The following is a 13,084-nucleotide window of genomic DNA, read 5'->3' as shown; positions in this document are numbered from 1 at the left end:
ACCTGACGGCAGTGGTTTAGCGTTAATACGAAACAATACATTCTGGTTCCACTTGCCTTGCCGCCAAGTGTGCTTGAAAATTAAAGCTTGCTCCCTGCCTCTGTTCCTGATTTTCCGCTCTGTCTGTGTCTCTCTATCTTGGCGACATCAGACGAAACAGATGGAGGGAGAGCTGGGGATAGAGAGAGGGGAGCATGGGAAGGGAGAAAGAGAGATCGGATAAGGGATGCAGGGAATGTGCGGTGCCGGGTCATCTCTCTCTCTTTCGGCCTCCCTCTCTTAATCTGTTTGATGGTGCGGTGGGCAGATGGAGAGGGAGGTGGGGAGATGCGAGCCACGTCTCGTGCCTCCTCTGCTCCTGCTTCTGTGAATGAAGCTAAAAATAGCAGCCGGAGGACGTGAGAGGCTTTCCAGAGAGCACACAGTAAAGTTCTTAGTGTGAATTTAACTCTGATGTGTACACTTGGCACACACGGTTAAATTAACACAGAATGTGCAGAAACACAACGGTGTGTGTGTGTGTGTGTGTGTGTGTGTGTGTGTGTGTGTGTGTGTGTGTGTGTGTGTGTGTGTGTGTGTGTGTGTGTGTGTGTGTGTGTGTGTGTGTGTGTGTGTGTGTGTGTGTGTGTGTGGGTGTGTATGTGTATGTGTGTGAACATCAGTCTTTGTGTCATTCTGTCTGACTTATGTTTGTGTGTGTGAGTGTGTGTATTTGTGTGGTTGTGGGTGAACATCAGTCTTTGTGTCTGTCTTTCTGTCTGCCTCTATCTGTCTTGGGGGTCTGAGAAGACAGATAATACGGACCACCAAACAACTGATACATTTCAGATCAGAAGTTTGTACTGCAGACAGAGACAGACACACGTAGAAGAAGGACAGACAACTTGGTGCTTTCGAAGAAACCAAAGAAAGAGGCGGAGAGAGAAAATAGAGACAGAAAATGAAATTGAAAGTAAGGTAAAAAGAGTCAGAGCGAAGGGATGATAGAAAGAAATTGACCATTTACAGCCGACCTAGTTATATGCAATACACACACACACACACACACACACACACACACACACACACACACACACACACATATATATAAATATACATATACATATATATTGTATATACATCATATACTTCAGACTTCTGAGCTAAATCTTTCCACCTCTCATTTTTTGCCACATTGTGTAACAATCTCATCAGCGCAGTACAAACAGCCTTGAATACAAAACACCAAAAATACCACTGAGGAACAGGGGAGAAAAAAGGTCGAGACAAATAATAACATAAAGAAAGAAAAGTGAGAACAGAACAGACGAGTAGCTGGGCAGACCCTTTTCTGCTAGAGTCTCCCTTATTGTAAGAGAGATGAATGTCACCCATTAGCAGCACTGGGAAGAAACACACCCGTCTTCCAATCAGATCATTAGGTTTCAGGATGGTTGGGATTTGAAGAATGTTGCCAATGATTAGAAAAGCTTGTGAGTCATATTACAAAAGACAGCCCTATCATTCTGTTGTATTCATGTACTGTAGAATTTGCCCATTAGTCTGCTTGAAAATAATGTGGTATGTACACAGTAATATACCAAGATTTAATTTAAAATTATGCCATATATACAAACCTATATAACGTGTCACGCTGCGATGCCGATGCTCGGCTATTTTCGCTCTTAGAGAAGAAGACAAATTAAACATTCAGAGTCATTCACCTATGATGGCCCAAAATAGGGATGCAAGGTTGAAAGTGGTTAACTCAGATACGCTACGTATACTGTAGATATACCAAGAATAAATTGGGCATTAGACTGTGTCCGAAATAACTCACTACTACTATATAGTGAACCATAGTGAGTCCGCCATTTTGTAGTTTCCGAATATATGGTGAGAATTATTATGTGATATACGTATTATACACATCATACCCCATATTGCATTTAAAAGCAGGATAGAACTTCTTCGAGTCGGTAGTGACAACTGATTATTACTAACCGAGAAACACTAACTATGATGCATTGCGTTGAAAGAAAAAAGACAGAAGGACTAGGGGAGAGAGAGCGAGAGAGCAGCATAAACAGGCTGTATTTATCCCCAAAATCCATGCTGGTATTTATTTTGGATGGTCCACCAGGCGACGTTGATCCGGCGTGTTTTACTTGTGTGACAGCAATGATGTAGTGTCCGAAATATATTTTTTGTTTTCTCATTTTGCTAATGAGCTCACTATAAACTGTAGTCCTTTACATACAGTAGAACTCCCTATAGTATATAGGTAATAGGGAGTAGTGAATCAGTGAATGAGTTCAGACACAGCCTTAGTCTTATGTCTGCCGTCACATTTAGCATAAATGTATGTCTTGCCTTGTCCTGTCGCACCAGTGTCCTGTACTACACAGCATGTCAGTGTGCTTCGTCAGTCGTACTGTGTTTAAAATGCAGTTGCAAAGTCTGCGTAATGTAATGTAACCCAATGAAGTGTTTTCTGAATTCAGCTCTGGATTGTGCTCCAGGCGCTGTGCTCAATATTAAGCCACTTTAGAGTAAAGATTCACCCTCCATGTGTCAACGCTCCAACTCGTTCCTGCTGTGTGTGTGTGTGTGTGTGTGTGTGTGTGTGTGTGTGTGTGTGTGTGTGTGTGTGTGTGAGGGGGGATTATCTGCTCTGCTCCTTTTTCTGTCAATCTCTGTCTGTTTCCCTATCCATCTATTTCTCTCCCTCTATCTCTCACTGTCGGTCTGTATGCCCATGTTATTCCCAGGGTGTTAAAATGGTGTTTCGTTGTTTATCTTTACACTGTCTAAACACATTAAGTCCCTTGGAAATCTGTGTTATGGTCTAAAGCTTGTAGACATGCAAGTGGGTGAGCACATACACAGGGCCTTTGGGGGCTTCCTTACTCCCTCCCTTCCTTCCCTCCGTCCGTCCTTCTTTCCTTCCCTCCTCATTTTTCATTCATTTCATTTTCACTCATTCTGAATGCCCAGTGTGCCAGCGCAACAATACAATGGATACAATGTATTTTGACTCAGCTGTGAGGCAAACAACGAGAGAAATGGAGCTCCACAGCTAGCTTGGCCTTCCCATCCATGTCTAGAGAGTGCATCAAAGGGACACTTAAACTAAGCCACCTGAGCCTTCCTGAGGAGATAGAGATTGTCTATGGAAAGTGTAATCTCTTTGCAGTGCCGTTCTGAAATTTTGAGAGAATAGGACAGCTTAATGTCACGCTCTTAAATAAACACGTGACAAGCGGCCCATCTAAATGTGATCATGCGACTGCCACAGCTAAAGAGAGAGAGACAGAGAGAGAGAGAGAGAGAGAGAGAGAGAGAGAGAGAGAGAGAGAGAGAGAGAGAGAGAGAGAGAGAGAGAGGAAATGAGAGAGGGAATGAGAGAAGAGGGGACTATAGAGGTATTTATCCCTGTTTCAACCCCACTTCATTCTATGCTGCAGTTGATGAAGGTTTGCATAAATCTAAGCATTATGCTTCGTCACTCACCAATAATAACCAATGTTCAACTAAAGAAACACATGGATAAACTAGAAAAGTGCGCTACTTGGAGCACCAGGCTGGGTTGCCTACCCAGGGCCGTGTCAGTTGTGGGGTGCAGCCATCAGGACAAGCTGAGGGTGTACGACAGAGGGTGCAAACTTTCGCGTTTGTGGTGGCCCCTATGGGCAAAAGTGAAAGCACTTTTGCCTCTGCGTTGTTTGAAAATGTGTGATCCACATTTGGGTAGATCGGACTATGTATTCATGATTTTTGGCTTTTCCTTTTTATGGCACCACTCCCGTAAACTTTGGAAGCCAATTGGAATGGATTATGATAAATCTGACTGAGACATTGAAATAGCCCTTTGATCAATTCTGAACATGAATTAAAGAAATCAGGTTTATTGTCTCCGCCAGGCCGAAGGCATGGCGAGAGAGTATGTTTTACCCTCCGTCCGTCCGTCCGTGTGTGTGTCCGACCGTCCTTCTGTCTGTTACCAGCTAATCTCCGCCACCGTTGCCCCAGTCGCTGTGAAACTGCACACACACACTCCCTCGATGCCACAGCAGAACCTCTGCCCCAAATTTTTCACATGGGCCTGTTATAGCGCCACCAGGAGGCCGACTTGTGCAAAACACATTTTTGGATATTACTCCTACAGATTTTATCCAAATATCACGCAAATTGGTACACAGTACCTCTATAGTCATGTGATCAAGACGGATCTGTCCGATATTTCATATTACATCCTGATTGGCTAAGGTTGGCTTCCAAAGTTGGCAGGATTGGTCCGTTTTGAACAAAATGTCTCAAATCATGAACGCAGCGTGTGATTTCCGTGAAAATTTGCACACACATTCCCACTAGGCCAAGGACGCAATGACCCCCTTTTCACATTGCCCTGTTATAGCGCCACCAGCAGGTCTAATTTAGCAAAACACATTTTTGCAACAAAATGCCTCAAATCATGAATGCACGCTCATTCCCACTAGGCAGAGGAAGAAATGCTACCCTTTTCACATTGTCCTATTATAGCGCCACCAGGAGGCCACAATAACGACGTGACCTGGCGGAGACCTGTGCTCCGAGGAGCCCTTTTTCTAGTTATTCTTTTTTCTTCTTTTTTTATCAGGCACAACAATTTGAAAATGTGCCTTTGTTCAGTATTCTCAGATAGGAGAATCATGGACACCGGCTGCCTATTAAATGTTGTCTTTTGGTGCTAGTAGACAGATTATTCTTTTGTTTTTCACTTCTGTTATTATGAGTGTTCTTCAGTACTGTAGTACCACCTGGTATGGATGAATGTCTGTCTGTAGCCTTACAATCACAACTGCTGCAACAACTGAACATTTGTTCAAAGATTGTTGGACAACCACTTCAGAGGCTCATACATACATCTATGTATAATAACAGTATGCTAAGGTTGGCAAGGAATATCACTTCAAACACTAGCCATGTTTCGTAGGGAGAATATAGGTTGCTGCCTTCAGGAAGGAGATACAGTGTTCCAGCATACAATAAGGTGAGACTGAAGAGGTCCTTTGTCCATCAGACAACATTGAGGCTTAATCGGGAGTTTAGGCCAGGGGTAGGCTGAGCGGTGGACATTGCTCTTGTCTTTGTTTGTATGCATGTAATTGTCTCCACCAGGCCGAAAGGCATGGCGAGAGAGTATGTTTTCCACCCCATCCGTCCGTCCGTGTGTCCTTGTGTCCGTGTGTCCGTGTGTCCGTCCGTCCGTCTGTGACCAGCTAATCTTTGCCACCGTTGTCTTGATCGCAGCGAAACTGTGCACACACACTCCCTGGATGCCAATTCAGAACCTTTGCCCCAAATTCTTCTCATGGGCCTTTTATAGCGCCACCAGGAGGCCGATTTGTGCAAAACATATTTTTTGACAGTACTCCTACAGCTTTTGTCCAAAAATCACGCAAGTCGGTACACAGTATCTCTATAGGCATTAAACAAAACGGGTCTTTCAGATTTCTCATATTCCATCCTGATTGGCTAAAAATGTCTTCCAAAGTTTGCAGGAGTGCTCCGTTTTGAACAAAAAGTCTCAAATCATGAACACAGCATGCAATTTCCGTGAAATTTTGCACGCACATTCCCATTCAGCCGAGGAAGAACTACCATTTGATTTTTTTCAAATCAGCCTCATGGTGGTGCTATAACTGCACCATTCTGTGTAAAACTTTGTATGCACACTCCCTAGAGGTCAAGGAAAAACCTTTGCCCTGCATTTTTCACATCTGCCTTTTATAGCGCCACCAGGAGGCCGACTTATGTAAAACACATTATTTTATACTACTCCTTCCAATTTTATCCAAATTTCACGCAAATCGGTACACATGATCTCTTTTTTTTTTTTTTTTTTTAAATAATTTTTATCCCACGATTTTGTAACCCACATTTTTTCACCCAGTGCCAATTGCCTATGTAATCCTGGGCACTACCTACCCTCTGCCAGCCTAGGGAGAGCCCAAGCTGAAGCTCATGCCTCCTTCAATGCATGAGGAGCAAGCAGGCCGCTTCTTATCACCCGACAGGGGGGAGTTTCCCTGGTTGGACATAGCGCGTGGAAGGAACACGTTATTCCAACCAGTTCCCTTCTCCTCCATCAGGCGCCCCGGCTGACCAGGGGGAGGCAGTATAGTGACCAGGATTACTACATGTTTTTGTGAGGGTATTAACTACCCTAGGAGACACGGGGAGAACATGCAAACTCCACACAGAGTAGGCCCTTTCACCAACCCCACCTAGGGTATGGGCGCCGATGACGTGGAGGAGAGAACACACCCCCAGCGCCCACAGCGTCCCTGGCGGGAATCGAACCCAGGACCTTCTAGCTGTGAGGCGACAGCGCTACCGACTGCGCCACCGTGCCCCCCGGTACACATGATCTCTATAGTCATGTGATCACAACGGATGTGTTTGATTTTTCATATTCCATACTGATTGGCTAAGATTGACATCTAAAGTTTGCATTATTGGCTTGTTTTGAACAAAATTCCGCAAATCATGAACGCACCGTCCGATTGCGGTCAACCTTTGCACGCACATTCACACTATGTTGAGGAACAAATGCAACCCTTTTAACATTGGCCTGTTATAGCGCCACCAGCAGGTCCAATTTAGCAAAACAAATGTTTTTAACAAAATGCCTCAAATCATGAATGCAGTGTCCGATTGTCGTGCAAGGCCTAAGAAGAAATGGCACCCTTTTCACGTTGGCCTATTATAGCGCCACCGGGAGGCTACAATAGCCTACCTGACCTGGCGGAGACCTGTGCTCCGAGGAGCACTTTTTCTAGTTGTGTTTGTTTTTGTTTTTTGTGTCATGTCAAATGTGTGTACTGTATATGTGTTGCATACATGGATGCTGGGTTGCAAGACAAATTTCAGTGTGATTTTCTGACAATAAAGCATTATCGTATCTTATCGTATCGATCAGCACCAACACATACTTACCTGTTTCAGCTAATCAAGTTGACGGTGGTACTTCAACACCAGTCTCCTATTCGCTAGCAAGCTTATTTACCAAGCTTAGCACTAGCCTACACTTACAGTATAATTAGTGTATTTAGCACAGATAAAAAATTGGCAGAATTCCAGTGTCAACTAAGAAACAAAGTGGATACCAAAAATGAGCAAACATATTGGACGGAGATATAGAAATTGAGTTTCAATGACTGATGTGCCGAATATTTGAGTGACTTCACGTATTTAAATGGTGTTTTTGCCCCTGACTGTGTGTGTAACTGAGCAGCTAATCTCAGGCACTGCTGGACTGATCGGTGTGAAACTTTACACGCACACTCCCAGTACACCCAATTTTTTTTCTCAAATCTGCCTCATGGTGGCACTACACCAGCCCACTTCACCTTTTGTGCCTGACGAGATTTAGCATTTTTAGTATTTTTTTCATAAGACACATTTTGCTATTACTCCTACAGTTTTGTCCAAAACGCGAATGGAACGGTGATCGATTCGGAATGGAACAGGGGTACGCCTGGAAAAGGTTGTCTGGCGTACGATTCATGTGTACTCGGTGCAATGTGAAGGCTCACCGTATCACAACAAGGATGTGGACTGCAATTCATAGTATATCATTATAGCATGTGAGTGACACATTGTTTTACCTGGGTTATACCTTCTGATACTTCTACTTGAATGTTGACATGAAATAATAATCCCGTTAGTGTTTCAGTGGCGCAAGCGTCAAAAAACGAAAACAAAAAAACACAGTTATGTACCGGTCATTGCTAGTTGAAGACGGATAAAGATACCAAGCATTAGTGAGTGACGTCACTGTTATGCGACACCATACACTCAACGGCATACGCTCGAAGCTGCTTATAAGATACCAAGGATGCGTCAGTGATATCACTGTCGTGACAATTGTAAAAGGCGATATTTCTTGTTTTCAAAGTGGGGGTGCCAGGGAGGCCAAATGGAAAGGAGTAGAGAATGGAAAGAATAAACTAATAAACTATTCAACCTGGCGTCCCCATTTTAGGCTTCAACAATTTTCAAAAATGACTAATCTACAACCTTGGGGACACACTCGGGGGCTAAGGCTTTTTGGTGATCCTTGGCATGGAAGAGTTTGTGAAGCCCAGTGTTAGCGTATTTGGTAATGTGTGTTCCAGACAATGGCCTTTCACCCAAATAAACGGCATTGGGAAAACACTCCAACACTCCCCCATCTGCAGCCTCTCAGTCAATCTGCAGGGCTCTTTGTACCGCCATGGAAGCTGTCTGACTCACCAGAGGGGCAAGCTTGAAAAACACACTGCCTTATTAGCATCTGAACACCTGCCCAATCTCACTGCCACCTTCTGCCATACACACAAGGACGCACGCACGCACGCATGCACGCACACACACACGCACACATGCATGCACATAAAGTCAAATTATCTTACAAATGGATACATTTACACATTGGCTATATACACTAACTTAACAGTTTCACTTAACACAAACAAAAATAGAGCACGTGCTTGCACATACACCAACAGTATAGAGACCACACGCATGCACACACAGAGAGCACGCACACACACATGCTGTATGTACTGTACACACAGACAACTGATAAACACATACATTCAATGCATTCTACATGTTATACCTCATTTATACTTACAAAAAAACAAAAATAGCAGATTTTGTAGATCGCCTGTTTTTGGTGCCGCCATACGACTAATAAGTACAAATCAGGGTTTACGTGATGATCACACAGACTTGAATCATGACGAGTGGCAGAGTCCACACATTGCAACAGGGTGAACCAGCTGTATTACACCACATCAATGTGCTTCTGCAGTATTTCAGTCCATCTGTCAGCCTGCAGCAGGCAGCAAACAGCATACAGCTAGACCCACACCGCATCTATAGGGAGACTAACGGGCCTGCATTTCATTCTGGTGAGTGCAGGACTGCCTCAAAACACAGTAGACAGAAAGTCAAAAGAAAGAAAGGGAGAGAAAGCGAGAGAGAGAAGGAAAGAATGACAGGGAACCAGAGGAAGAGAGAGAGAGAGAGAGAGAGAGAGAGAGAGAGAGAGAGAGAGAGAGAGAGAGAGAGAGAAAGGTGTGTGTGTGTGTGTGTGTGTGTGCGCGTGTGTGTGTGTGTGTGTGTGTGTGTGTGTGTGTGTGTGTGTGTGTGTGTGTGTGTGTGTGTGTGTGTGTGTGTGTGTGTGTGTGTGTGTGTGTGTGTGTGTGTGTGTGTGTGTGTGTGTGTGTGTGTGTGTGTGTGTGTCTTTAGATATACTGTAGAACAGAGAGACATAAAAAGCGTTCCACAGTTGAGGGAGAACTCTGTGCCTGTCCTTGTGAATTAGCAATTCACACAGGCTGCTCTTTCCTTGACGCCTTTCTCCGCTCTCTCTCTCCCTCTCTCTCTCTCTCTCTCACACACACACTGTCTGTCTGTCTGTCTGTCTGTCTGTCTCTCTCTCAGTCTATCTCTACTTATCTCTGTATCTCTCTCTCTCTCTCTCTCTCTCTCTCTCTGCCTCTCCCCCTCTCTCTCTGTCTCTCTCTGCCTCCCCCCCTCTCTCTGTCTCTCTCTGCCTCCCCCCCTCTCTCTCTGTCTCTCTCTGCCTCCCCCCCTCTCTCTGTCTCTCTCTCTCTCTCTCTGTCTCTCTCTCTCTCTCTCTCTCTCTCTCTCTCTCTCTCTCTCTCTCTCTCTCTCTCTCTCTCTCTCTCTCTCTCTCTCTCTCTCTCTCTCTCTCTCTCTCTCTCTCTCTCTCTCTCTCTCTCTCTCTCTCTCTCTCTCTCTCTCTCTCCCTCCTCACTCTAAGTGGCCAGTTGTCAAAGTCAGCTGCAGCCCGGCTAATGAAGAGGTAGATTTATTAGCACGACATGAGTGTGTGTGTGTGTGTGTGTGTGTGTGTGTGTGTGTGTGTGTGTGTGTGTGTGTGTGTGTGTGTGTGTGTGTGTGTGTGTGTGTGTGTGTCGGGGGGGGGGGGGGGGCAAACAAGAGCCAGTAAGGACACATACCACAGACATAAAGAGAGAGGGAGGGGAAAAGAGAGAACACAAGTAAGAAAAGAAAGGAGTCTGAAGGGTGGAGAGGGGGTGGGGGGTGGTGGAAGAAAGACTGGAGACATTAAAGAACAAATAAGCAACAAAGCGATAAAGGAAAGAGCCAAGGAAGACAGACAGAGAAAGAGAGACAAGAGCGATCTCATGCACAGAGGAAGAGGGAGGCAGAGAGGCAACAGAGGTAGCCCCTCTACTCCTCTCTCTCTCTCTCTCTTTCTTTCACACTCTCTCCGGAGCAGAGGGTGGGGGGGGTGCTTCCTTACCGTCTGTTGCAGGTCTGGGATTCCGATGCGGATGACCACCGTGTTGCCCGTGGGCTCCTCCATGGGTCCTCTGGCACTGGGGCTCCGCTCTGGACCTGGACCTGCGCCGGGGAGGAGAGCTGACGAGACGGAGACGGGAACGCCGCTGTCCTCTTCCCGGGAGCTGCCGGAGCTGTTGGAGCTGGCCCCCTGGCTGCCGTTGGCTGCGCGCGCGAGCGTGTGAGAGTGCGGGTGTGTGTGCGTGAGCGTGCGCTGCGGCTGTGGATTCTCCTGCCGTGGAGGGCTAGGTGGCTCATGTTTGCCGGCTGCCGGACGCAGAGGCATGCTCTGTGTGAGGGGCTCGCGCTGTGTGCGTCTCTCTCTCTCTCTCCCGCTCTCTCTCTCACTCTCTCAATTGCAGCGTACACACACGGTCACATACACACGCGCAGGCACGCACACACACCGCTTGCTCTTGCTCATGCACACACAGCGCTTGCAGCGTGCATCGCTTGCTGCCTGGGAGAAAAAAAAGAGAGAAGGGAGGGAAGAGAGAAGAGCGAGAACGGGCAAAGGGAAGGGGGGTAACAGAGGATTAAAGAGCATGAAGGAGGAGAGGATAGGGGGGGGGGGCAGATGAAAAGTATCGTGAGAACATGATAACTAAAACTGAAGAAGAGATGGAGGTTTACAATCACAGAATGGTGAGAAATGATTTGGCAATTTGTGACTTCCCTGAAGATGGGCATAATACAATTTGCAACAGAGGCAATGTTTGTTCAATTTCTAAACACCAAAAGGAAAATGGATACCGGTAGAGATGCAATGATCGAGCCTAGCAATGAGTGGCAGAAAATATATCTTTACGGAGTACAGTATATGAACACATTTGCATTGCATTTTACAAACAGTAATGTTATTTAATTCGACTTCTGTGTGTTTAAACAAGCAATAAGCTCATCTGCACAAAAGCCAGGGTTAGGAACTAAATCACGATTGAGTTTCAAATTACAGAGGGTTCAATGCATCAAGAATCTGTCAGAGCTCCAACTCGGGGCAACTCCACCACTTCATTAACATGTGTAAAACCAACTGTGCCAGTGTTGTTGCCAACGGTGCGACGGTGTGAAACTTGGAGCCTTGTGTATTACTGTTGGGGAACTGATGTTTGGTCATTACATGAGTGTGATACTAATGGGGAAAGAATAAGGAGGAGAGAGAGGTCTACACAGTTAAGAATGAAGACTGTGTGTGTGTGTGTGTGTGTGTGTGTGTGTGTGTGTGTGTGTGTGTGTGTGTGTGTGTGTGTGTGTGTGTGTGTGTGTGTGGTGTGTGTGTGTGTGTGTGTGTGTGTGTGTGTGTGTGTGTGTGTGTGTGTGTGTGTGTGTGTGTGTGTGTGTGTCGGTGTGCGTGCGTGCGTGCGTGAGTATTTGCGAGTGCGTTTAGTCAAATCAACGTTTGCCAGGATCCAACTTTAACCTGCTTAACTGTGAAGGTACACTGACCCCACCAACACGCATATGTATGAACGCATGCACGCACGCACACCCACAAACACACCCACACACCCACACCCCCACCCAACCACACACACACACACACACACACACACACACACACACACACACACACACACACACACACACACACACACACACACACACACACACACACACACACACACACACACCAAGGAGATGTACTGCAACAAAGCACACTGGCCAAATGTCACATCCAAGTGGGTTGTGGACATTTCTATAGTGCCTTTATCCAAAGCGCTTTACAATATGCTACATTCACACACATTCACACACCGAACGGCAGAGACAACCATGCAAGGCACCTGCTCACCGGGAGCAATTAGGGGTTCAGTGTTCTTGCTCAAGGACACTTTGATGCAAAGCCAGGCGGAGAGCCGGGGATTTACCGGGAACATTCTGGTTCCCAAATGGCTGATCCATCTACTGAGCCACAGCTGCCTGTATGCACGTGTATGTGCATCTCTAAGATGGTCCACGGATCAGCCAGTTGTTCTTGTGGAGAGCTTTTGCAGCATGGTGAGTGAGACAAAGCCCACAGGGCCTCTTTGGCAAATGCTTCACCGTCTGCAATTTAACCCATTCAATCCGGGAAATGTTTTAAAGGAAAAGAAAATTACTCTGATCTGTGCTTCTGGGAGAGTCCCTGGAACAACATATTTTGAGATGGGGTCCTTGACATGGAAAAGTTGGCGCACCACTGATATGGCAACATACTGTTAGGATTTAGAAAATATCTATGTGATATGTATTTGGACGCAGACCCCCATCTCAAAATGTTTTGTTCCAGGAGCAAAGATTTGAGTTACAGATGTTCGCTTAAAAATATATATATATTCAAAGATTTGCAAAAATGTCACGATTTTTCAAAAATACCAGATCTACAAGCTCATAGCGGGGCACTCGGTGCCGCGCTATGAGCTTGTAGATCTGGTATTTTTGAATAGCCCAAAGAAATCTAAAATGACCCATGCGTTCCCAGATTGAATGGGTTAATCAAGTCAGCATTTTACCGATGTAAAATATGCTATCAAGCGTTTGTAGCGGGCCTGTTAAAATAATAATTGTGATCTTAACTCAGTGCCCCTTACTTTGCTTTGTCCCTGGCATCGTCATCGTTCAAGCCGAGTTGACAGTATGGAAATGTTTTATGAATTTAAGGACAGAAACTCTTTGAGGCAAATACCGATTACGAGACTTCTCCAGCTCACTAACAGATGCACAGAGCATGCATGCAGCCATACATGCACATAATATGTAT

The 13,084-nt window shown here is 45.6% G+C and overlaps 1 protein-coding gene across 1 annotated transcript in view; it reads right to left on the bottom strand.

Moving 5' to 3' along the window:
• The window catches only part of shank3a (SH3 and multiple ankyrin repeat domains 3a), a gene marked incomplete at both ends in the record, with an annotated part of 270,098 nt that extends 259,468 nt beyond the window's left edge, over positions 1–10,630 (bottom strand). The window contains one exon of the mRNA XM_084059359.1: positions 10,307–10,630. Coding sequence (XP_083915485.1) covers positions 10,307–10,630 — 324 coding nt within the window. The remainder of the gene's footprint in view (positions 1–10,306) is intronic.
• Between the last annotated feature and the right edge of the window lie 2,454 nt (positions 10,631–13,084).

This window comes from Gymnoscopelus microlampas (assembly GCF_963454915.1).
Source record: "Gymnoscopelus microlampas genome assembly, chromosome: 6".
NCBI lineage: Eukaryota > Metazoa > Chordata > Actinopteri > Myctophiformes > Myctophidae > Gymnoscopelus > Gymnoscopelus microlampas.
This window is presented reverse-complemented; position numbering and strand designations above follow the sequence as displayed.